Raw genomic sequence first — 23,776 nt, 5'->3', positions numbered from 1 at the left:
GCCGACTCGAGGCTTCACATACAGATTCAGCCTGTGTGTCTGCTAATGGAGGCACTTAGAGGGGCGACAGGACTCTTTCTTTTCGTCTGTTACCCATTTTAAAAAAATTGATGTAAGTCTAATTTAGCAATATCATTGTTGGGATTTGATGGTATAATAAATTAATATTGGTGAGATAGTAGATTAAGAAATGTATATATAGGACCCATTTTTAATCAGCAGTTCTCTGACAGGATTATTATAGTTCTCAGAGAGGGTTATGATGGTAAATAGAGATTACCTGTTTGTCAAGTAGGACTTTTAAGCTAGTTAGGGAGGAGCCCAAGTCTTACAATTAATTAGCATGAAGATACTTTTCTCGGACCTGAGGCAGAAGATTAAAAGCTCCTTCCTTTTTCAGGAAGGTGCTGCTGCTCTGACGCACGCCTCGGGATTTTCCTCCCTCCGAGATCCTTGATCTTGGCCATCTAGTTTCCTAGTCTTACCTCCGTGGCCTTACCCTGGCAGTCTCATTTCAAGAAAAAGAAATGTTGTTTTCCTTTGGCTGCTCTGCCACTCCCCCGGTGGGGTTGGATATCCAGACGTCCGCCTCCTTCTGCCCTTATATGGGAGGCAACTCACTTGGCGGGGAGAGGTGGAACTGAGCATGCGTCTGTGCTTTTAGGAAAGCCGTTTCTCAGCCTCCTAGATCCCCACTACGCCCTCCTTCTGTTTGTCTAGCACATCCCTCCTGCGGTCCAGCCGGATGCAGGCAGTGGGGCTTGTTAGCCTAGCACCTTGTCAGGTGAGGAAGAGGAGCAGCTGACAAACGCTTTGTGCGCCTGGATTCCCAGTTTTGTAAGTGGTAAATGCTGGGGCCTGGGCACTCATAAATCTCTCTTTATCAAGGACACAGCCCCTTTACACAGCATTTTGGCTGTGAATTCATGGTGGCCTAGAGATCAGATTGCCTACATAGTGAAAACAGATAAGAGTTCTAGAAAACACTCAACATTTCTGACCGCTACTTGCTGCCCCTCACTTGTTTCACGGGTTTGATCTATGCACCTACAGATGTTTAGGTAAAGCCGCTTACTTTGATCTGCAACGATGTGAAGCTTTAAAATTTTTTCCTTATAATTTTTAAGAAAGAAGAGAGCATAGTAACAATTGAGATCGTCCCCACTGAAGTTGGTCAGCTGTGGAGACCAGCGAGACACTGGTCCACAGGTTTTGAAGTCTGTGTACTTCCACTACATTTGTGTTTAGTTTTTGCTGGTTTCTGGGAAGAGGAAATGTTAACTCCTGCTTGTGGTTGTGAGGATTAGCCTGCGGGACTTCAGGGGCACATTAAGGGGGTCAGTGAGTCCTAGACACTTCACTGTTGTCTGGGTGATGGATCTGGAAAGAATGCCTAAGAGGGGGCAGAGCTATAGATGCCACGGCCCCTGAGATTGTGCTAGAGCTGATGTTCTCATAGTGTAGTGTGAGGAGAAAGGGCTCCCTGGACTCCCGGATCCCTTAGATAATTAGCCTCATGTTCCATCTTATCTTATCTGTGGGAAGATTTCAAATCTGCTTCCTGGAAAAAAATCTCAACAGTCCTCCCAAAGGTACATCAGAACAAGAATTATTGAAAGGTGTCTCAAGATGATTTGAAATTATGAAACTATGGCAAAGATGATACTAATTCTTCAGTTAGAGCTAATCAAGTGGGCTTCGATTCAACTGACACTAGCAGTTTTCTCCTTTTGCCCTATGACTCCTCCCCTTTTAAAGAAAGGTTTGTTTTATATGTGTGGTGGTTTTGTCTGCTTTCTATGTCTGTACACCACATGTGTGCCTGGTGCCTGTGGAGGTCAGAAGAGGGGGTCACATCCCCTGGAACTGGAGTCACAGATAGTTTTGAGCTACTGTGTTGGTGCTGGGAACTGAACCCGGGTCCTCTGCAAAAGCAGTAGGTGCCCTTATGCAGTAGGCTGTCTGTCCAGCCTGTGCTTCTATCCAGCTCACCTGTGGATGAACCCTGCCCTTCTGCCCATCCTGGCACTGCATCCACCCCAGCAGTCTCTACCCCAGATATGTCCCCTGCAGTGACTCTTCTTGGGACCAGCTTAGAGATGGTCTCTGGTTGCTTCTAAGAGACTCAGATTATTGGAAATATGATATTCATCCAGCTCCGAAAGCTAATGGGACACAACCATCACTCTCTGAATGTGGGCCTGTGAAATGATAGTGGTGGATACACAAAATTCTTAAAAAATGATTTATTGCCTATTCTGGTAACTCTCATTTTAATCAAGTATGCTTAAAGGCAGCCTTATTGTAGAAAAGACTCCTTAGGTTGTAGGAGATATGACTCAGTGGTAAACAGTGCTTCTTGCTTTTGTAGAGGCCCCAGGTTCGGTTCCTAGTACCCATCTAGAATGGCTTACAATTTCTGAAACTCCAGATCCCGGAAACTCAACACCCTTCTGGTTTCTACAGGCACCTGCATTCACATGCACACACACCCCCACATACACACTGTACATCCTATAGACATACTGCACACATACAACACAACCTCCCACCTGTATTCATATGCACACACACATCCCCACAGACATACTCATATATATATACATATATATATACATATATATATATATAATTAAAAATAAAGTCTTTAAATAACATGAAAAACAGAAATACTCCCAAGGACTAGTTTTTTTTTTTCATTTATTCATTCAACATTTATTTACTTTGTTCTAATTGTGAGCTAGGTATCATGTCAGGCATGGTGTAAGTTAGATATCTCTGAGATGAACTGTGAAAACTGTCTTCTACATACCTGTTCATAATGATTGCTTCTCTTCTCTTTTGTTTGATCACAGTCTGACTTCGCCCAGCCCAGTCCACAGTGCAAAGAGTGAATCCATTATAACCCAGTCAGAGGAAAAGGCTGATTTTGAGATTGTTCCTTCTGAAGGACTAGAGAACAGACCAGGTACCATCTGCCTGCCTGGGTTATTTCAGGGGAGCCTTTTAAAGCCCAGAGTGTTTAAGCTTCTGACTGCTAGGCTTCCTGGCCATGTCCGCCTTTACTGTCTGTGCATGGAGGGTCAGCTTGAAAGGGCTCTAATGCCTCTGAGCCAATTAATGTAGTTATCCTCTTACAGAGCATCAGTTCTGGTATTGGGCTGTCAGAAAAGCTCACACCAGCCTGGAGAAGCCCTCCCTTAGCTGGCTGCCAGCGAATTAGATATATGGCATTGGAACAGTCAGAAGCCTTGTTTGGGTAAATAGTTGTTATTCCCATTTTGTGAAGATAATTCTGGTGCCAGGAATACATAGTTTGAACCAAAATGCCTGTGAACATGCAACAGAGTACAGGTTTTGGTATGAGGACTACAAAAGAACCACGGAGTTCTCTTTGTTCAAGCTTCTTTTTTTTTTTTTCTTTTTAAAGATTTATTTATTTCATTTATATGAATACACTGTAACTGTCTTCAGAGACACCAGAAGAAGGCATCAGATCCCATTACTGATGGTTATGAGCCACCATGTGGTTGCTGGGAATTGAACTTAGGACCTCTGGAAGAGCAAGCAGCCAGTGCTCTTAGCCACTGAGCCACATCTCCAGCCTTTGTTCAAACTTATGAGTCTGTCTCAAGTATCTTTTTCTTTTCCCCCTACTTAAACATAAAAAGAAACTCGGATAAAGCCAAGTACAAGTGTCAGGTTGAAACCCTCTCATTCATAAGGGTTGCAATGAAACCAAACCCCTGGAAAAGAAAAACTGAAATGAAATTCTTCTCTGCCTGCCCTTAAACCTGGTTTGTACTAACTAGTTCTAGCCCTGGGGGTTGGGGGTGCACATCTGTATTCTCAGTACTTAGGAGATGGAGATCGGTGGGTCACAAATTTGGGGCCAGCTAGACTACCTAGTGAGCTCCAAGGCAACCCGGGCTACACTGTGAGACCCTGTCTCACAGCCCAAGAGTCACCCACAGAGCCAAGCTCTCTGAGAGGGAGGGAGGAAAGGGCTGTTTACTGTTCCTGCATTGTGCTGTACTTAACAGGTCTCTGTAGCAGGAGTCCTGCATTGGTGGATGCTGCTGGGTCCTTTGTGTTTACCTCTTAATCTTTACATTCAAATAGTTTTGCTACGGGTTTTTTGTTTGTTTGTTTGTTTGTTTGTTTTTTGGAGACAAGATTTCTCTGTGTAACAGAGCCCTGGCTGTCCTGGACTCTGGATTTGTAGACCATGCTGGCCTTGAACTCACAGAGATCCGCTTACCTCTGCCTTCCCTAGAGCTAGGATTAAAGGCATGTACCACCACCACACCCAGTCCTACATTAAAATCTTTACTCCTACGACTCAGATGGTTACTATGAACTTCTTAGAAATAAAGAAGCTCCCTCCAAGAGTTTACATCCCTCTGTATTCAATAATGCACAGTAAATGGTGATGCATGTAATTAGTATAAAGCAGACAAAGAGACTCGAACAAAGAGGTCTTTTTGTCTTTTTGGTGTTTTGGGTTTTTTGTTTTGTTTTGTTTTTTCATTTTTGTTTTTGTTTGTTTCTTTTTTATTTATTAATTATTTTATTTGTTTACATTTCAAATGTTATCCCCCTTCCCAATCTCCCCTCTATGAGTCATCTACCCCTCCCCCTCCCTTTGCCTCTAAGAGGCCTCTACCCAACCACTCCAACCTCACCCCTCTAGCATCCCCATTCTCTGCGACTCAGAGAGGTCTTAAAGACAAGGAAGTAATTTTATTTCAGGATTGACTCACATGATGTTGTGTGAAAAGGGGCTTAGTTATAGCTCCAAGGGGTGAACGGAATAGGCTTGTCTTCGTTAGGGTTTCTATCACTGTGATAAAAACAAAGAAATGAAAAACCCACCACTACCAAAAGTGATTTGGAGAGGAAAGGGTTAATTTGGCTTGGCTATTATAGTCCATTACGAGGGGAAGCCAAGCCTGACTCTGGGATGTTAATTCTGGAGTGGGGAGTTTGTGTGCTGTAACAGGTCTCTGTGGCAGGAGTCCTGCTGCTTCCTAGGGGACCAAGGCCATAGACTTTCCTCCCCAAGCTGGTGCTTTCCTGAGCCTGGTACCTCAGTTAACAACCAGTTCTTTGTGCCTCACAACCCCACCTAGTGGAGAGCCTAGTGTGTCTGTGCAGACAGGTTCAGAAAGCAGGTGACCTGAACCTGTGAAGTACGCTGCGTTCTGTCTGCCGGAAATTATTCTTCACCATGAACTGTGCTCCCACCTTTCATTTTGCAGAAGAGACAGACTCTCCATTATCCCGAGACTGGAGGCCTGGGAGCCCGGGAACCTACCTGGAAGCCACATGGGAAGAACAGCTGTTGGAGCAGCAAGAACACTTAGAAAAAGAAATGGAGGAAGCAAAGAAAATGATTTCAGGACTACAGGTAGCTCTCTCCTTCGCAGTTTGTTCAAGGTGGCCTAGCTAATTATTCCTTTTAAGTTGGTGGTATCAGTTTGCAAAGAAAAAAAAAAAACCTGATTTTAGTTGTGTATGAGTTCTCCCAAAAAGTGAAAATTCCCTTGTTGGTGAATGTTTTAAGTGGACTTTGGGACTCTTGTTTACTGTCCAGCTGTTAGGATTTGTGCAAGCTCCCGAGCTCAGGCTGACCCTGCTGTGTAGGTAGGTGTCTTTTATGCACTTCCCGACCTGCAGCTACAACTGCAACTTCTAACAAAGACTGCCACCCAGCAATTCTGCAGCAGACAGGGGGAAGAAGGCAGTAGTGCCACCAGGTTCCCATTTGTGTCTGGCTGAGGGATTTGGCTGCTTCCTCACACACCAACACCTGATGCCAAGGCAAGCGCTCTGGTAGCAGAGGCTTCCCTTGAACCAACAAAGCCCTTCATTTGTTCCTATACCTGTGCTATCAGCTGGGGAAATCTCCCCCAGACACTGGCTGACCCACTTGACAGAGAGCCCACCATGACCCCCTCAACCCTCTGCCCTTATTTGATTGGCTCTGTTTGGAGGAGCCCCTGTAGTGTGCTGATGACCCTGAAATTGCCTAGGAATATTCCATTCTGTTTGTGCTGGGAACTGCACCGGTTTTGAATTGTGAAATATTTATGGACACATAAACAAAGCCCACATTATGTGCGAGGCTCTGGCAGGCGTTGGAGGGCGTGCTCCCAGCCACTGACAGGGTGGGTACACAAAGGGTTCCTAAAGAAAAAGGAGATTGGTGCTTCTGGAAAACGATTTGCATAATGTATGCCCCTGAACCCAGGCCAATTGGAGGAAAGTTTACATTGTAAACATTCCTCAAGTTTATAGGTGTCTGCTCCTTGTTCTGTGTTTAAAAAAAAAAAAATCCCTTTCTGCAACTCCAGTAATGAGTAATTAATGATTTACTCTTGTTTTAGTAGGAAGTGTTCCATGAATTTGAGGGTGGGGGTTACTTAACCAGGTTTTTCTCCCCTGAAATAATTTGCACTATTTGAGAAAGGTATGTATAGCTATCATTTGGCTCTGTTTGGTTTGTGTTCCTTAGTTTAGGGGAAATTCAGTGAGTGATGAAACAGAGAAGTAACAAAAAAGAGAGTTGACAAGCAGAAAGGCAACGGCCTAATATGTCCTCCAAACAGAGGAGTTGTAAGTCCCTGCCACTGGGTGAATGAGGATCCAGTGTCCCTTAGGAGCACAAAAGGGCTCACAGTATCCACCGACTTCTTAGCTGCTTCAGTGATGAGCAAGCTGGATAGCAAGCCACATGCAGTATTTGTAACTTATTAGTTTGTCATCATTAGAGACCATTGAGCAGTCTGCCACTGGGGTTACTACTCTTGCAATGTCTCCGCTTCTACAGTTCCCTGCAGTCCCGAGGCTGTGTGCCTGCTTGCCCATCCTCTTCCCCATGATTCCATGAGAAAACCAAGTTCATTTGATTTTCTCAATTGTTATTATCAGTGTTTAGTAGAGAAATCATTGGCTGAATTTTAAACATTCTCTCTCAATGTGTCTGGTGAATTATTTATTAAAACAGGTTGTATTTATCCTTTGAAGCTGTCTTTCAAGTTAAAACAAAATTCTGACAAGGAGAACACAGTTTCCCATCCTTAACTCACCTGATAACATCTCGTAAGACCTCCCTGAGCAGGCAGGCCCTAAAGTATACCAGGAAGCTGCTCTAAGAATAAGATTCCATGGCTGGCGGGATGGCCCCACAGGCAACACTGCAGGCTACCAAGACAGAATCTGAGCCCCATCTCTGGAACCCTCACATGGAAAGAGAGAACTGATTCCTGAAAGTTCTCCTCTGACCTCTCTGTGTATGCTGTGGCTCACATACATAAACACACATGGGGGGGGGCAGGGAGAGAGGGACACACACACACACACACACACACACACACACACCCCAGAAAGATGTCTTGGCTGCTAAGAGCTGTACTGCTCTTCCAGAATACCTGAGTTTGTGTCCCAGCACCCCATCTCTAGGCTATCTAACACCTCTTCTGCTGTCTGTGGGCACTGAAGTCATATGCACAAGCCCACACAGAGACATTAAAAATAAAAATAATCTTTATCAGAGCAAGATGCTGTATTTAGGCAGAAGCAGATAGATCTCTCTGAGTTTGAGGACAGCTTGGGGTACACAGTGAATTCCAGTGCTACAGTGAATGCCAAGCATCTGCCACCATGCCTAGTTTACAAAGCGATATAATCAGACCTAGAACTCTGTGCAAGCTACAAAGGCACTGTACCAACTGAGTACAGTAAATGCCAAGACTACATAGTGAGGGCTTACCTCAAATCAATCAATAATAAAAATTTCAAAATAAATTTTGAAGGAAAGGAATGAGATTACAAACTACTAATACAGTGTTAGCCATGGGTTCTTGGGAGAGGCAATGTACAGGGCCTGAAAGCCTGAGCCTCCTGAGCTTCTGGGGATGTCTGCCCCGTCCCCATCCCTCCACCCCCCACTTACTAATACTTTAATGAAAAACAGCCTGGCATTGAAATGACTGAGGCCATCTCTGTAAAGATCTATTCATGATGCTTCTGGGGGTGAAATGCAGAACTATTAAAACAAACAAATAAAAAAGCAAATAGTCCTAAGACTGTTTTTCAATGGGTTTCAGACAGTGCATTGTAATATACTGTAATCTTTGAGCCAGGAAAATTCCACATGTTTTTAGACCTGCTTTCAGCTGGTAGAGCTATGTGTAAGCAACTCCAATTTGAAATGTGTTTGGATACTTCCAAAGGGGAGGTTTGTTATTCTCCTGAGACCAAGAGTCCTCAGAGCAGAGGGTCCATGTATCCAGATGAAAGCAGTCCATGAGGCTGGACATGTCACTCAGTTGGTACAGTGCCTTTGTAGCTTGCACAGAGTTCTAGGTCTGATTATATCGCTTTGTAAACTAGGCATGGTGGCAGATGCTTGAAATTCCTACCTTGAGAGGTAGAGACAGGAGGACCAGAAGTTCAAAGCCATCCTCTGCTGTTCAAGGCCGGCACGGGATACAGGAGACTCTTTAAAAGTGGGAGAGGGACCTATAGAAGGAGCTGTGTGTCATCAGGGCCGTTGGCAACAAGCAGAGGGTTATTCATCATCTCGCTTCCTTCAGAAACGTGCTTGTGTTATCTGATGATTTCTATTTGTGGTGGGTGAACTTACCAAGCCTGACTCTAGACTGAATCAGGTGGCAGGGTATTCAGTTTCTTCCTCTCTTTGTGGTTTATCCAGGCCTTGCTACTCAATGGCTCTCTACCAGAGGATGAACAGGAAAGACCCGTGGCTCTCTGTGAACCAGGAGTTAACCCCGAGGAACAGCTGGTAAGCTCCGCGTCAGGCTGGATACTCTCTTGGCCTGGCTATTCTCCCACCTGACCTCACCTTCTTGTAGTATTGTCTCCTGACTCCTAGAGTTTGCCTGCCATTCTTGGTTACTGCTTCCTGGTTTCCCTATTGATTTAATCAGCAGATGTGCAGAAAGTACTGACGCTGAGTCAGGCACTAGTCCACGGTGCTAGAGATAGGGTAATGACCAAGGACGCCTATGGCCCCACTCCCCTTCAGATTATGGCCCAGTCCCCTGGAGCTTTCCTTTTCTCTATGTCATGATCTGGAGCTCCTTGGCATCCCTGTCTGGGTCCTCATCAGTATTACACAGTCGCTGGGCAGGGTTGTCTGCCTTCCATGTCTTCACTCACTCTGCACCTGCTTCTCATAGATGGATTTCCAGTTCAGACCTCTGCAGAGTTGTAGAGCTGTGTGTGCAGCAGCCAGCTCCTCATCCGTGGGTGCTCAGTGTTAGTGTGTCCTTGGCTAAGTATTTCTGTCCTCTATGTAGGCAGACACTGACTCTATCTAGCCTTCTGTTTGTGTTCACATCTCCTGGTTTACTCTGAGGCCTCAAACAGAAACTGGATACCATCCCTGAGTTCCTTCTGATATTCCCCTCATACCCAGTGTCTCCATTTGCTCATCCAGCATCGTAGCAGCCATGAGACAGGTTTTTCTGAATAGAGTTTCTTCTTCTAACCTCTTGTTCATTTTCAATGAAATTGCAGGAATGATTTAAGGATTATTTTGTTTTCCCTTTGTATAAACTTTTTATTGATGGAGCTGGAGAGTTGGCACAGTTAAGAGCACTTAACTGGAATTTAATTCCCAGCACCCATGTCAGGTAGCTTCCTGCAGTTCTAGGGGATCTTTTGCCTCTGGCCTCTAAGGCTATTGTACTCAACAAGTACAAACACACATAGGTACACATAAAAATAATAAAAATAAATCTCTTTTAAAAGCCCAAATAAGCCGTTGTGTGTTAATTCCCCACTGTCCTCATTGGCCCTTCAAGGTCTGGCTCCCATTTTCCTTTTCAGCTTCATCTCCTCTCTCCCTGATTCCATCTGCTTCTCCCAGTACACATACACACAAACCGTAAACTTCGTCCATATTGTTTTATGTCATGCATTTGGGGCATTTGCTTGTATCAAGAGGACATGTGTTCACCCGATGGGAGTGGTGTCTAGTAGTTGCTCAGGGAGTATTTGTTGAGTAAATGGCTAATGAACTTCACCATGACCATTTCTTGTCCTATGTTCAGATTATAATCCGAAGCCGTCTAGATCAGAGTATGGAGGAAAATCAGGACCTTAAGGTAGGAGAGGACATGCACATTTTTCCCTTTGAAAATAATCACGGGGATGTAATGTGCCAGCTTTGGGACATTCTGGAGAGGGATAGGGATGTGGTGGCAGGGGCTAGCTGAACCTAACTTGTGCTATATCTATCTTTGGAGGAGAGAGACACATCTGACCTGTTGTTCATGGTAACACCTTTTTCATCTTAAGTCTATGTAGTAATTATCTATTCTATTTTGGGGTCTACCTTTCTGTAAGTTTGAAATTTTTCTAGATTCCTTTTTTTTAATTTAATTGGGAGAAAAAGATGACTCTAGACTGGGTATCATGGTACATAAATTAGAGTCTAGCCTGGTCTACATACTGAGTTCCAGGATAACCAAAGCTATATAATGAGAACCTGCCTCAAATAAAGAGTGTCTAATATTAGTGTGGTTCTTTTTTATGACTATTTTCCAGATTTCTGTTAGGCCAGTGGTATAGCATTGTGACTTAGCACATCTCCCCAGACATATGCTTATGTACACACGTACATACTTAGACATGAACTTTTGATAACTTTTGATCCTATCTGTTGGGGGCCAGGTTAAGAATCCCACTTTAGCTAAGCTAATTATGAATCCTTTATATGACACAATAGCAAGAGACCCGAGTCTCAGTAACAGACGTTGCTTTTCTCAGATCTCCATTTTTAGTTGCAGTCATATATATGGAAATTCAGTTACTCAATTTCCCATTATAAAACCAAGTTTGTTTTTGTTTGGACCACAAAGAACAATAGCCTCAGTCAAAAAAAAAAAAAAAAAAAAAAAAAAAAAAAAAAAAAAAAAAAAAAGACAAAAAGACAAAAAGACAATAGCCTTTTGGAGAGTCAGAGCATGCCAACCCTTTGCTTAAGTTAAACAAAATCAAAATAAATTTTCGGCAGCAGAAGAGATAGCGTATCACAGATTTGAACAGAGATTCAGATGGTGTTATCAAGTCCTCCTGTTAACAAAGACTGCTGCATGGAGAAAGTCTGTGGATCCAGATAGGGTGTCTTGTGTCTGCCTGGGCATCTCGGTGGTGGGTTCCTAGAGAACAGAGGGTCAGTCTTTCCTGCTTACAGGACTGGGTCAGCTTTGTGCCTCAGCTGATGGATTAATCTGCATGGAATGGCCAACTGGGTTTTGTCTCCTTGCTGACAGAATGAGGTAATGCTTATGAAGCAACTCAGAAGCCACCATCTGATCTCACTATGTTTGGTTTATAGAAAGAACTGCTGAAATGCAAACAAGAAGCCAGAAACTTACAGGGGATAAAGGTAAAATGAAGACATTGAATTCCTTCTTTCTGTCTTTTTAGTTTTATTTTTTGTAAGCCTCTGTGAGGTAATGTGGTCTATTCGTGAGTGTTGAGAATTGGGCACCCTTGGGACTATTGGGGTTTTGCTAGGGGTCTTTAAGAGGCTTGGTGCTGGGGGCATAGAAAGGGCTTTGCGGTGGGTAGAAGACATGCTGAGGAAGATATGTTTGTTTTTGCTGAGGCTTATGTCTCCTAGTTGTGACTCATGGTGCTGTCACTTGCTTCTGGGCCACCTTGATTTGCTTTGTGTGAAAGCACTCTCTGTTCATAAAGATGTCCTTTTTAGGAAAAAAAGAAAAAGGATCCATGTTGGAGTAGTTAATACCATTCAAATGGTTTGAAAACAATGAAGTAGACCATGAAAGTTCTCCCACCAGCTCTGCCTCCCCTCACCCCAACCCTAGCATACCCACTGCCACCATAACCTGTTTCCCCTGCTTGAGGCAACTTATCAGTTATCCAGTCTATCTATTTAACATTTCTCCCACTGTTCATCCCAAAGTAGTGTACTGCGGTGACAGCGGCACACTGTGCGACAGCTGCACACTGTGCGACAGCGGCACACTGTGCGACAGCCGCACACTGTGTGACAGCGGCACACTGTGCGACAGCTGCACACTGTGCTGTACAGCAGCGTGTTTGGGAGATGGTTCTACTTTAGTGAAAACCATTTTAGGGCTTCTTTACATTTGCATAATGCTCTTTTTAATTTTTTTTTATGTGTGTGGGTGTTTTCTCTGCATGTGTGCCTGCACCACTTGCATGCCTGGTAATCAAGGAGGCCAGAAGAGGGTGTTGGATCCCCTGGAACTAGAGTTGCAGATGATTGTGAGCCTCCATGTGGATGCTGGGAATTGAACTCAGGTCCTTTGGAACTCAGGAACTCAACTAGTACACTTAATGACTAAGCCATCTCTTTGGCCCCCATAATAGGTGTGTGTGTGTGTGTGTGTGTGTGTGTGTGTGTGTGTGTGTGTGTGGTGTATGTAATTAAATACATATTTAATCATTCTTCTGTTGGTATTTTAGACCAGCTACTTTGAGGGAGCTATTTTTGCTGCTATATACAATGCTTGCATTAATAACCTTGCATATATGTTATTCACTCAAATAGGAGTATAACATCTGAATCTTCATCTAAAGCTACCACTGTTCGCCTGTTTCTTGCACAAAGCTTCATTGGCTAGCCAAGACTAACTCACTAACACTTTCCAAAACCTATGTAGTAACCTTAATGCATTGAAGTATTTCAAAGCAGAAATGTGCCTTTTGTTTAATTAAGTTTGAGAAATTTCTAATAGGCTTGGAGATTCATTGTGAATAATATCACATTGAAAGATCTCAGAAAGTATATCATAAAGTGATTGGCCTTGGCTTGGAGACATTGTTCAGTGGGTAAGAAAGTATACTGCTTTTACAGAGAACATGAACTCCACAGACACACAGGCACATACACAGACACACACACACACACACACACACACACACAGACACACAAATACACAGATACACAGATAAACATAAAATCTTTGAAAACTGAAGCTATTGTCCTGAGCACATTTAGGATAACTGACCACAGAGGCTCCTCTTTCCCTAAGTCATTCACTAACGTGCATACCGTTGTTGCACTTTGGAAATGTGCGAGGATACAATACCAGGGATATCTGTTTGCCTCTGCCATGTACTGTCCTGTCAGCTGGATAATTTAGAATGAGTTTCCTATGGGCCTGTGATCCTACCATTTTGGAGGCTGAGATGAGAGGGCCATGAATTCAAGGCCAGGCTCTCCGACTAGAGCAGTGGTTCTCAACCTGTAGATCATGGCCCCTTTGGGATGTACAGGAGTTGCATATCAGATTGCCTGCATATCAGATATTTACATTACTGTAGTTCTAAAGTAGCAATGAAAACAATTTCATGGTTGGTGGTCACTACAACGTGAACTTTATTAAAGTGCCAAAGTGTTAGGAAGGTTGAGAGCCACTGCTCTAGGACGTGGGAACTCGACAGAGAGGAGGAAAAGGTGCTAAGTCAGGTGGAGTGTTTATATATCCAAGAGGTAGATGAGGAAACTAGGAGGAAGGAGAAAGATCACATGTTCAAGGACAGTGTCCTCCAAGTAGGAAGTGATGGGCATTTAATATAAATCTAGGTCCGTCTGATCTCAGAAGCCACTCCTCGTCTGAACAGTACACCCATGATGCCAGGAATGTGTGGGGTAGGGATGAGCTACAGGTGAGGGGTAGGACCAGGGACATAGATGACAGTGTCTTGGAGGAGGAGAGAACAGTCTGTGCCCAGGTCCTGTGACAAGGTCCCTGTTGTTCCTGTCTTCACCCAGTTTGCCAGTGCTAATGCTCCGTACCCAGTGAAGGGGTCAGTAAGAAGTACCATCTGGCTGGGTGATGAGTGGAGGCTAATAAAGAGTGTCCTTATTCCCAGGATGCCTTGCAGCAGAGGTTGACTCAGCAGGACACGTCTGTTCTTCAGCTCAAGCAAGAGCTGCTGAGGGCAAATATGGATAAGGATGAGTTGCACAACCAGAACGTGAGTTAAATGTGTGACCTTTGACCTCAGAGAACCCATCAGTCAAATAGGATGGCACACGGAGTGCTGCCCTTGTAATCTCTCCTAGTTTGTTCCTGGGGTGCCTACCTTCCATGTCTGTAGTTACTTTTATTCCCATCAGACTCACTTCTGGTCTTAGGTCACAGCATGTAAGCCTACAGCAGCCTGGACAGCCTTTGACTCCTCTTGGAAAAGAACATTAAGACTACACTGTGTTTGTACAGTCTGCTCATTTTGTTAAAGATGTGTAAGAGCTGACTTGTGTTTTTGTCGGGGCCTACCCTCCGAGTGCTGCATTCTGTGTAACTGTTTCTTAATTCTGGTTACCAAGTAGCTGGTTTCCCTGAGGGTTTGTACATAATGTCTCCATGCCACTGAATTCTTTTTTACCTTGCAGGTGGATCTGCAGAGGAAGCTAGATGAGAGGAACCGGCTCTTAGGAGAATATAAAGTAAGAAATGCCCTCCAGGTGACTTTTTGTGAACAGCCCATGTTAGCTCATGCTCAAAGAACACTTTTGTATTCAGCTCTGTCTTTGCTCTCTGGTAGGAAATAGTTTCCATTAGCTCCAAAGCGTAGATAGCTTAGCTCTGGAGAGGAGCGTAGCACAGGAGCCTGGCAACAGTCAGTGACAGGCCCGTAGCAGCCCTTCTGTAAAGCAGTTTGCTCCCTCTTTGCCTTTCTAAGAATCCTGGCACCATGTGAGACCGTTAAGGTATGGAAAGCCTTCTGGGTACAGAGTGAAGAAGCCTGTATCCCTGGGGCTCTTCTAGGTTGCATGACAAGAATGTGAACCACTTGCTATCCTTGTGTTTGCCACACCTCTGAAAGTGGTTCTCCATTGCAGAAAGAGCTGGGACAGAAGGACCGCCTCTTTCAGCAGCAACAGGCCAAGTTGGAAGATGTGCTTCGGAAACTCTCAGACGCCAGTTATCAGCAGGTCAGGACACATCAGCCACTGGCCCGCCTGGCCCTCTGGCCTGAAGGAAACACTTTCCTGATTTGATCTGTTTTCAGGTGGACCTTGAACGGGAGCTAGAGCATAAAGATGTCCTTCTGGCTCACTGCATGAAAGGAGAGGCAGATGAGGTAACCCAGAATGCTCAGACTCTCCATAGAGAGGGCATTGACTGCAGGCAAGCTCCAGGGCCCAGGTGTGTAGCTTAGTGGTAGAGCACATGCCTGGTGTGGTAAAGGTTCCAGGTTCCCTCTCCAGCACCAAGGGGACAGGGTCAGGGTAATACTTAGTTTCTAACACTTAGAAATGAAATATAAAAATGACAGTGGCCCTCTGTTGAATATTGAACTATGTAAGCAACTGAAAACAGTCTTACTAAACCACTTAACACAGAGTTCGATTTAAGATACATGCATTCTTGCATTCTTGATTGCATGAAGCAGAGAAAAGAAGGCTACAATGGCCATGGGCTTCTAAGCCAAGGTTGCCATCTCATTCATTCTACATTCACAGTGACCACTGCAGCCTTGACACAGCAGTGGGGAAAAGGGAGAGCACATCTCCACACATGGCACTATGAATATTCTTTCATTTGTGTGTGGTGTGGTGTGTGTGTGTGTGTGTGTGTGTGTCTGTGTGTCTGTGTGTCTGTGTGTCTGTGTGCGCGCGCACGCGCGCGCGCACACCCAGTTCTCATCTTCAACCTGGTTGAGGCAGGGTCTGTTATTGTGCTGCATCCTCTGGGCAAGCTGGCCCATGAGATTCTGGGTAATTCTGTAACTCCCACATCACTATAGTGTGAGGTTTACATGTTCGCATCACTTCATTTCTTACTCCCACGTCGCTGTAATATGAGGTTTACATGTGTGCATCATTTCTTCTCTAACTCCCACGTCACTGTAGGTTTACATGTGTGCATCCATCATTTCATCTGGCTTTGTATGTGGGTTCTCAGGGTCAGACTCAGCTTTTCAGGTGTGCAGCACTTTTCTTCACTGAGCCATGTCCCCAGCCCCCACATAACACTTTTAATATAAGAGAAATCCAGCAAGTACATGCTACATCAGAAAGTGAGGAATGTAAAGCAAAAGGTGCCTTGGTTTGGAATTCTCCTGTTAACAACCTTCCTTTCTTCTTGGTGGTCTAGGTGACAAATTACAACAGTCACAGTTCTCAGCGCAACGGCTTTGTCCTTCCAGTGGCAGGGAGAGGCGCCCCTACTGTCACCCACAGAGGGGTAGGTTCCTAGGACTAGAGAGAGAACCAGCTGAAGAGAGAGCAATGCTCTAGCCATCACCAGCTAAGCTTTAAATATTTCTGGCCTTTGATTACACATGCAGGGGTGTTTTCACATGTGAGGCATTTAGTATCCAAAAATTTTTTTAAAAATCAGTTTTTAAAAATTAAGCATTACCTAGTGGGTAAATAGTAGGTACTTGAGGAGGCAGATTTTCCTGCATAAAACTCAAGCCTCTATCCTAAGAACTTTCCTGTTAATCCTCTTAAGCTCATGGCTGGGATAGGAATAGAAATATGGCATTGTATCATGCCACCAGCACTTTCCTTCCAGCCACAGACCAGTGACCTCCAGCTTGTGCGAGATGCTCTCCGCAGCCTGCGCAACAGCTTCAGCGGCCATGACCCTCAGCATCACACCATTGACAGCCTGGAGCAGGGAATCTCTAGCCTCATGGAGCGTCTGCATACCATAGAGACACAGAAGAAACAAGAAAGGAAGGTAATCCTGCGGCATCCTGCTTGGGCAAGCCCCTGAGCAGCCTGGTCTGATGAGTCTGCCTTTATATGATGATGCAATACAAGACCCTGCCGAGGGCTCCAGCTGAGCTTCCATCTCAGTGGAGCTGATGGTTGGACGTGGTGTGTCAGACCAGGGAAGGAAGGCATGTGCTAACTTGTGCTCAGCCCCCGTAGAGCTGGTAAGGAAGTGTGGATCTTGAGTCCCCAGGATCCCTGGTGCTGTCCTCCACACCTCCAAGGGGAGCCGACTCTGGATGAGAAAGCAGATGGGACTCACGCTGAAGACCAGAGAATCTTTAATAGCTGTACATGCTCTTAAGATAAATGTTGCATTTCCTATGTTCTAGAAGAGGAATTTACACTTCCGTTTGTGTTTTAAATTTTGTGGGTAAAACCTTCCATTGATGATAAATAACTCTTGATATCACTGTGGCTTTCCAGGTTCGGGGGCGGTCACCCAGAAATCAAGCAAGCAGTGAATACCGGGCATCCTGGCCTCCTAATTCAAGTAAGTACTCATTTCCACACAGGAAGAATGTCTGGAATATTAGACCAGACATTGGTTTTCTCTCTCTTCTTTTCCTTTTCCTTTTTGGGGTGGGGTTGGGAGTAGAGGTCGTTGTATGTTTGCTTTTTGTTTCTCTTTGGTAGGGTGCAGATTGCCTTTCTGTACCACAGATTCTAGCACATAGGGGTGAAGGCCCCATGCAGGCCCAATCTTGACCTTCACTTTCAGTGTGGGCGCTGGCTTCAGTAATAGGGCCTTGCTGTCAGTTTGTGGAGAGCAACCTATAGGCTTGGCAACAGCCTGGGTAGTTTTGGGATTCCCATGGGACCCCTTTGGCCAGTAACTTAGATGTAACCCAATCTTGGCACTAGTAGCTTCATTTGTTGGCAAGAGATGTCCAGTTGCCACTCCTTATCTCCCGTTATTTGGAAATTTCTTTTAAATTACCATCATATATGTATATATTTTAACGAGTTTTTTCCTAACTGAGGTTTCGATACTACTCCTCACATGGCCCTTGATTTTTGCTGTCTCTCCTCAGATTCCCTCCCATGTCCTCCTCTCCTCACTGATCTTCCCATCCCTGCATCCATCCATAACTATCCATTCTATTCCATCTGTCCCCCTCAAGTACCTTACTCCATACTTCACTTCTCTGGTTCTACGTACTAACTTAACAGCTAGCGTACACATATGAACAAATATACAGCATATCTGTCTTTCTGGGCCTGGAATACCTCACTCAGGACGGTTTCTTCTAGTTCCCTCCATTGACTTACAGATTTCATGATGCCATTCTTTTTAAAGGCTGAGTAATATTCCATTGTATAAATGTCCAACGTTAAAACAATCCGTTCTTCTGTTGAGGGGATCTAGGTTGATTCCAGTTTCTGGCTGTGAGGAATAGGGACCAATGAACATGGTTACGTAGCTGTCCCTGTGGGAAGATGGCATGTCCTTTGGGTTCATGTCCAAGAGTGCTATGGCTGGACCTGGAGGTAGATCGATTCCCATCTTTCTGAGGAACTGCCCCACTGATCTCAGTAGAGTGTGTTCAAGTGTGCACTCCTACCATCAGTGGATGTGAGTTTCCCGTACTCCACATTCTCAACACCACTTGTCTAACTGAGCTGAACCATTCTGATGGACCTAAGATGGAATCTCAAAAAGTAATTTTTATGTGCATTTCCCACATTTCTTTAAGTGTTTCTCAGCCATTTGAGGTTCCTTTTTTGAGAATCCTCTGTTTAGGTCTGTACCCTGTTTTTAATTGGGTTATGTGTTTTCTTGATATATTTATATATATTGGATATTAGTCCTCTGCTGGATGTAGGGTTGGTGAAGATCTTTCCCTGTTCTATAGGCTGCCACGTCCTTTGCCATGCAGAAGCTTTGCAGTTTCATGAAGTCCCATTTCCTAATTGTTGCTCTTAGTGTCATTGGTGCTATTGATGTTCTGTTTACAAAGTTGTCTCCTGTGCCAGGGCTATCCCCTGAAGTGGTAAATTGTTAATCCACTCTGAACTTGGTGGGATCTTCTCACCACCACCCACCAAAATGCTCTGGATTCGAGAATGAAACACACACACACACACACACACACACACACACACACACACACTCCTCGCGCCTGCTTTCTTGCCCAGGAAATCTAAAGCCCCACCTCTTTGACCGCTGGCCACTTTATTTCACCAATCAGATCCTACTAGGGGCAGAGGGACCCAGAGCGTCTTACAGGTGGACATGCTGGTTCCCAGGTAATTCTGGGAGCCAGATTAGACAAATAGCATCAGAACCAATCCACAACAACCCCCCACTTTCTCTTCTGTGTGGTTCAGTGTATCTTGGCCTTACGTTGAGGTCTTTGATCACTTGGACTTGAGTTTTGTGCAGAGTGGTAGACATGGACCTATTTTGATTCTTTTACATGAAAACAATGCAGTTTGACCAGCACCATTTGATGAAGATGCCTCTCTTTTCTAGTGTGTACTTCTGGCTTCTTTATCAAAAACTAGATGTCCATAGTGGCTTTACACCTAGGTCTTGAATTCGATTCTAGTGATCACTGTGTCTGCTTTTGTGCCAATCAGGTATTTTGTTATTTCCACACTTCCAGCTTCTGGGAAGCTTTTTTTTTTAGGCAGCGTTTCACTTTTATGATTTTTTTTTTATCCCTTAGCAAACTAGAGTCACATTAGCTCTAGGATTATGAACACTCATGACGTCACCAGCATCAGCCATTTGGAGGATGCTGCTGATGTGGGATGAACTATCTAGAGACTATGCAAAATCAAAACATTTATGCTGAATAAGCCATAAAGCAACAGACACATGTCTAGGCCACTCTGGTCTCATAGCAAACACACAAAGTGTCTGTTTTTCCTAGGGGCTCAGAGTTCAAATTCTTTGTGGTTTCTTTAAAATGCTTGAGGGTCCAAGCCATTCATTTAAGGCCTGCTAAATATTTATACCACATAGTGTGGCATGGTTAAGAAGTATGTTTGAACCAGGTCCTGTGCACTCATTTTCCTCAGAATGGGTCACCTGGTTGGAATGCTGCTCTGCCTGGCCATTCTCATTGCAGTAGACATTTTGAGTCTTGGTTCAGTAATGTTTGAATTTTCTCATTTTTTTTTAACCCAGGCCCAATTTTAAAGAATCAAAACAAGTTAAATGAAGATCAAATAGCTGACTAGAACTATTATTTCTTTATGTATAATTTAGTTTTCCTTCCCCCTTTTGATGTATGCACAATTTTTATTAAATTGTTATTTGTATTTTATGTATGTGAATTGTTTTGCCTGCATCTACAACTGTACATCACTTGATGACTGGTGCCAGGGACAACCAGGAGAAGGTATTAGTTCCCCTTGGAACTGGAGTTATATTTGTGAGCCATCTTGTGGGTGTTGGGAATTGAACCCAGGTCCTCTAGAAGAGCAGTCTTTCCTAAACCATATAAAACCTGGGCACATATGAGTGCATGCTGTCTGGGCACAGGAGTACATGCTGTCACCCTGGCACTTGGGAACTTGAATGAGGAAAACTACAGATTTGAGGCCAGTCATAGTGAGACTGCCTCAACAACAACAAAATCCCAAAACAAAAATGAAAAAAAAAAAAATCAAACCAACTGAACAAGCAAAAAATTCAATCTGTTTCATAGGACTCCTGGAAAAAAGATTCCTCAGCTAATTTTTGGAACTAAAATAATTGGTTTCTCTCCCGACAGCATCGTCATCTCATTTAGGGAAATGCTACAGTCAGAAATTTGAGAACACAATTTACTCTACAAGTATTTTTACATTTCATACTTGTGTTTGAAGGGTTTTACTCTGTGGCCTGTTTTTTATTTAACTGTTTTGTTTTTAGAAACAGAGTCACATGTAAACCAGGCTAACTTCAAACTACATAGCTGGGGGTGACCTTGAACTCCTGATCCCACTTCCATCTCCCATGTGCTAGGACTGCTGGTGTGTATGTAGGCCTATGTAGACCAGGCTAGCCTCAAACTGAAGTGATCTTCCCGCATCCGCCTCCTAAGTGCTGGGTTAAAGACGTGCCCTATCCTGCTTCTTTATGATTTTATCCTCTTTGGTAGTTATTCAAGATTAACAGGAACTGCCAATGTAAAACTTCTATGCTCTTAGAAATTCCTTTCATGTAATAAATTCCTTCCCTTTTAGACCAATTATTCCATACATGCATATATATATAGGCATTTAAACAATTAGGCTAAATTTACAGTTGCTTATAGATCTGAATGTTAACCCAGATCTTCCATGTAAATGGATTTTAATAAGTTCCATTCATTATTAGTATGACCCAGCCAGCCCCCAGTAATCGAGGCAGAACCCTATGAAAATTTTAAACCAGCTTTAGCACAGTTTCTTGGTGAATTGCCCATAACTATTTTTCTATCCACTAGACTGTTAATTCCCCAGCTGCACTCTCCTAACTCTTGCTGTTTGAGTCTCGCCTGGGTTATGTCTGCTCCATCAGGGTCCTCCTCTCCTGGCCACCCAGCCTCATGGCAGCCTTCGCCTCTCTCCTTCTTTGTCTTTGTTCCTTCTCCCTCTCCTCCTTCCTTTCTCTGGGTCCTCATGGTCCCTACTTGTGATGCCCAGCCCGGTAGCTGAAAACCCACCTACCTCTATTCTCCCCAGTAACTGGCTGTAGCTACTTTTATTTAGCCAATAGCTTTAAATTTGGGAGCAAAATTTATACAACAAAGACCTGTGTACTGGGAGTTCTAGGGGCAACTAGGTCTGGAGGCAGTATTTAGCATTTGAGTACATAGCAGCACCAGATCAACCTCCAACATTTCCAGTGACACCCATCTCACAAACAGCCCAGCATGTCCCTCACTTTATCAAATCTAAGAACTGGTACAACTGTGGAAGTCCTTTCACTATGATGTCTCTTAATCTCCTGTATCAGACTTCCTAACAGGTCTATACTTATTCTCTTCTTTTCTTTCTTTCTTTCTTTCTTTCTTTCTTTTTTTTTTTTTTTTTTTTTTTTTTTTTTTTTTTTAATTTTTTTGGTTTTTCGAGACAAGGTTTCTCTGTGTAGTCCTGGCTGTCCTGTAACTCACTCTGTAGACCAGGCTGGCCTTGAACTCAGAAATCTGCCTGCCTCTGCCTCCCAAGTGCTGGGATTAAAGGCGTGAGCCACCACTGCCCAGCTCTTTTCTTTCTTTTAAACTTTAACACTTACTATTATTGTGTGTGTGCTGCTGTGTCACACTCCACATGTAGAAGCTTAAGGACACCTTGCAAGAGTCAGTTCTCTCCTTCTACCCTGTGGGTTCTGGGAACCAAACTGAGCCTAGCAGCAAGCAGCTTTCCTTCCAACCTCTCACCAGCCCTCTCTTCCCTTTCCTCCTTCCATTGACCACCCTATCAAGTTCATTCTTACTTCTACTCAGTTATTCCATTATTCTCACTGTTGGACAGCAGGAGACGTTCTTGCTCTCTCTAGTCAAGTGGTTGCATCTCAAGCGTTGTCTTCCATTGTCTTTTCAAAAGCACTTAACGGTCTTGAACTGTCTGAGGCAATGTTCTCCACCATCAGTTCCAGGGAAGCCATGTCCTAGTGATAGTGTACCGAGTATCCTATAGCACCAGCAATGCTAGATTGTGCAGATGTGGTCCGGAACAAGGTGGACCTGGTGCCGCTTTTCATTGCAGTCTGCTGAGCTAGAATTCTCAGTTTTCCTTACATTCTCTGAACAGTAATTCTGAGCCATCCCTGCCCCCCCAGCACCCGCCATGTGTCCCATGATGCCATTTGAGGCCTAGGCTGTCTCAGTCTCTTTCAGGACCCTTCCATTCCACATGGCTTCAGGCATTCTTGTATGTGGATTACTTTTAGTTTATTCTCATCCCAGCCCTTTCCTGAGCTTCAAGGGTATGTATTTGAATGCCAATGAGATGGTCCTCTTTGTAAGGTCAAAGGCACTTGGAATTCCTCAAACTGAATGTAAGCCAACAGAACAGGAAAATAAAGAATATTAAAAAAAGATAGATGTGATTGAAATACAGTCTTGAGGGAGCCACAGTGTATGGTTACAAACAGGAATGTTAATTATTTAATGGCACTTCATCTAAGTTTCTTTGTTGTCTAATGGAGTTAATCTTGAAAGATCTGAGCAATAAATGAGACTTCTGAAAAATCACTGCAAAATATGGGGGACATACAATGTATGTAAGGTAGGTCCAGAACTCCTACCTCTGTTCCACTCTGGCTATGTCCCAAACAAATTCCTTTCCCATCAGTGACTCGTGAGGCAAAATAGTTATTTCAGTGTATCTGAGATCTATTTTTATTTGTGTTCATGTGTGTGTGTCTATGCATACTGCACATGTAATGGGTGCCTGCAGAGGTCAGAATGGGACTTCAGAGCCCCTGTAGCTAGAGTTACAAAGGGCTGTGCCCCACCTGAGTGCTGGGAACTAAATTGGTATATGCTTTTAAATGCTGAGTATCTCTCATGCCCTTTATGTCAGATTTAAAGTAACACAGTAACTTTGTGAGATAAAATTGAGAGTTCATTTATAAACCCACACATGTACAGTCATTTGAATTAGGTCAAGTGGCTATCCTATAACATGGGATCCTTACTAGTTACCCTATGTATGTTTAAAAAGTTTCTGCAACTTCCAGAAAAAAGAGAAATATGCTTTAGGCCTCGATTTAGAATTCCTAGATATGGCATCAAAAGCATGTGCAGCTAAAGAAAAAATAGAACAACTGTTATAGAAACAACATGTTTCTGCATAAAAGGGCACTATCTGGAAAGTAAAAAGAGCTGTGCATGGGTACGTGCATTAATCCTAGCATTTAGGAGGCTGAGACTAGATCATTACAAGCTTGCAGTGAGCTTCATTATACACGGTGACTTCCAGGCCAACTAGGGCTATATAGAAACATGTTTGTCAAGAAGGAAAGAGAGTCATTTATCTGGACCTAGGATCCAGAATATATAAATTCAACAGCAAAAGACAGTAGAAAAAAAA

The 23,776-nt window shown here is 43.8% G+C and overlaps 1 protein-coding gene across 8 annotated transcripts in view; it reads left to right on the top strand.

Moving 5' to 3' along the window:
- Positions 1-23,776, top strand: part of Dixdc1 (DIX domain containing 1) — a 79,515-nt gene that overhangs the window by 42,859 nt on the left and 12,880 nt on the right. For 7 of the 8 annotated variants that reach the window (XM_031343001.1, XM_031343005.1, XM_031342999.1 and 4 more), the window contains 12 exons: positions 2,856-2,968; positions 5,262-5,410; positions 8,720-8,809; positions 10,083-10,136; positions 11,372-11,422; positions 13,906-14,010; positions 14,429-14,482; positions 14,879-14,971; positions 15,049-15,120; positions 16,137-16,226; positions 16,560-16,727; positions 17,189-17,255. In XM_031343001.1, coding sequence (XP_031198861.1) covers positions 2,856-2,968; positions 5,262-5,410; positions 8,720-8,809; positions 10,083-10,136; positions 11,372-11,422; positions 13,906-14,010; positions 14,429-14,482; positions 14,879-14,971; positions 15,049-15,120; positions 16,137-16,226; positions 16,560-16,727; positions 17,189-17,255 — 1,106 coding nt within the window. The remainder of the gene's footprint in view (positions 1-2,855; positions 2,969-5,261; positions 5,411-8,719; positions 8,810-10,082; positions 10,137-11,371; positions 11,423-13,905; positions 14,011-14,428; positions 14,483-14,878; positions 14,972-15,048; positions 15,121-16,136; positions 16,227-16,559; positions 16,728-17,188; positions 17,256-23,776) is intronic. The other variant, XM_031343000.1, reaches the window with a different exon arrangement.

The sequence above is a fragment of the Mastomys coucha genome, unplaced genomic scaffold, assembly GCF_008632895.1.
Source record: "Mastomys coucha isolate ucsf_1 unplaced genomic scaffold, UCSF_Mcou_1 pScaffold23, whole genome shotgun sequence".
NCBI classification, from domain to species: Eukaryota; Metazoa; Chordata; class Mammalia; order Rodentia; family Muridae; genus Mastomys; species Mastomys coucha.
The sequence above is the reverse complement of the archived record's forward strand: the minus strand, read 5'-3'. Positions and strand labels throughout refer to the sequence as shown.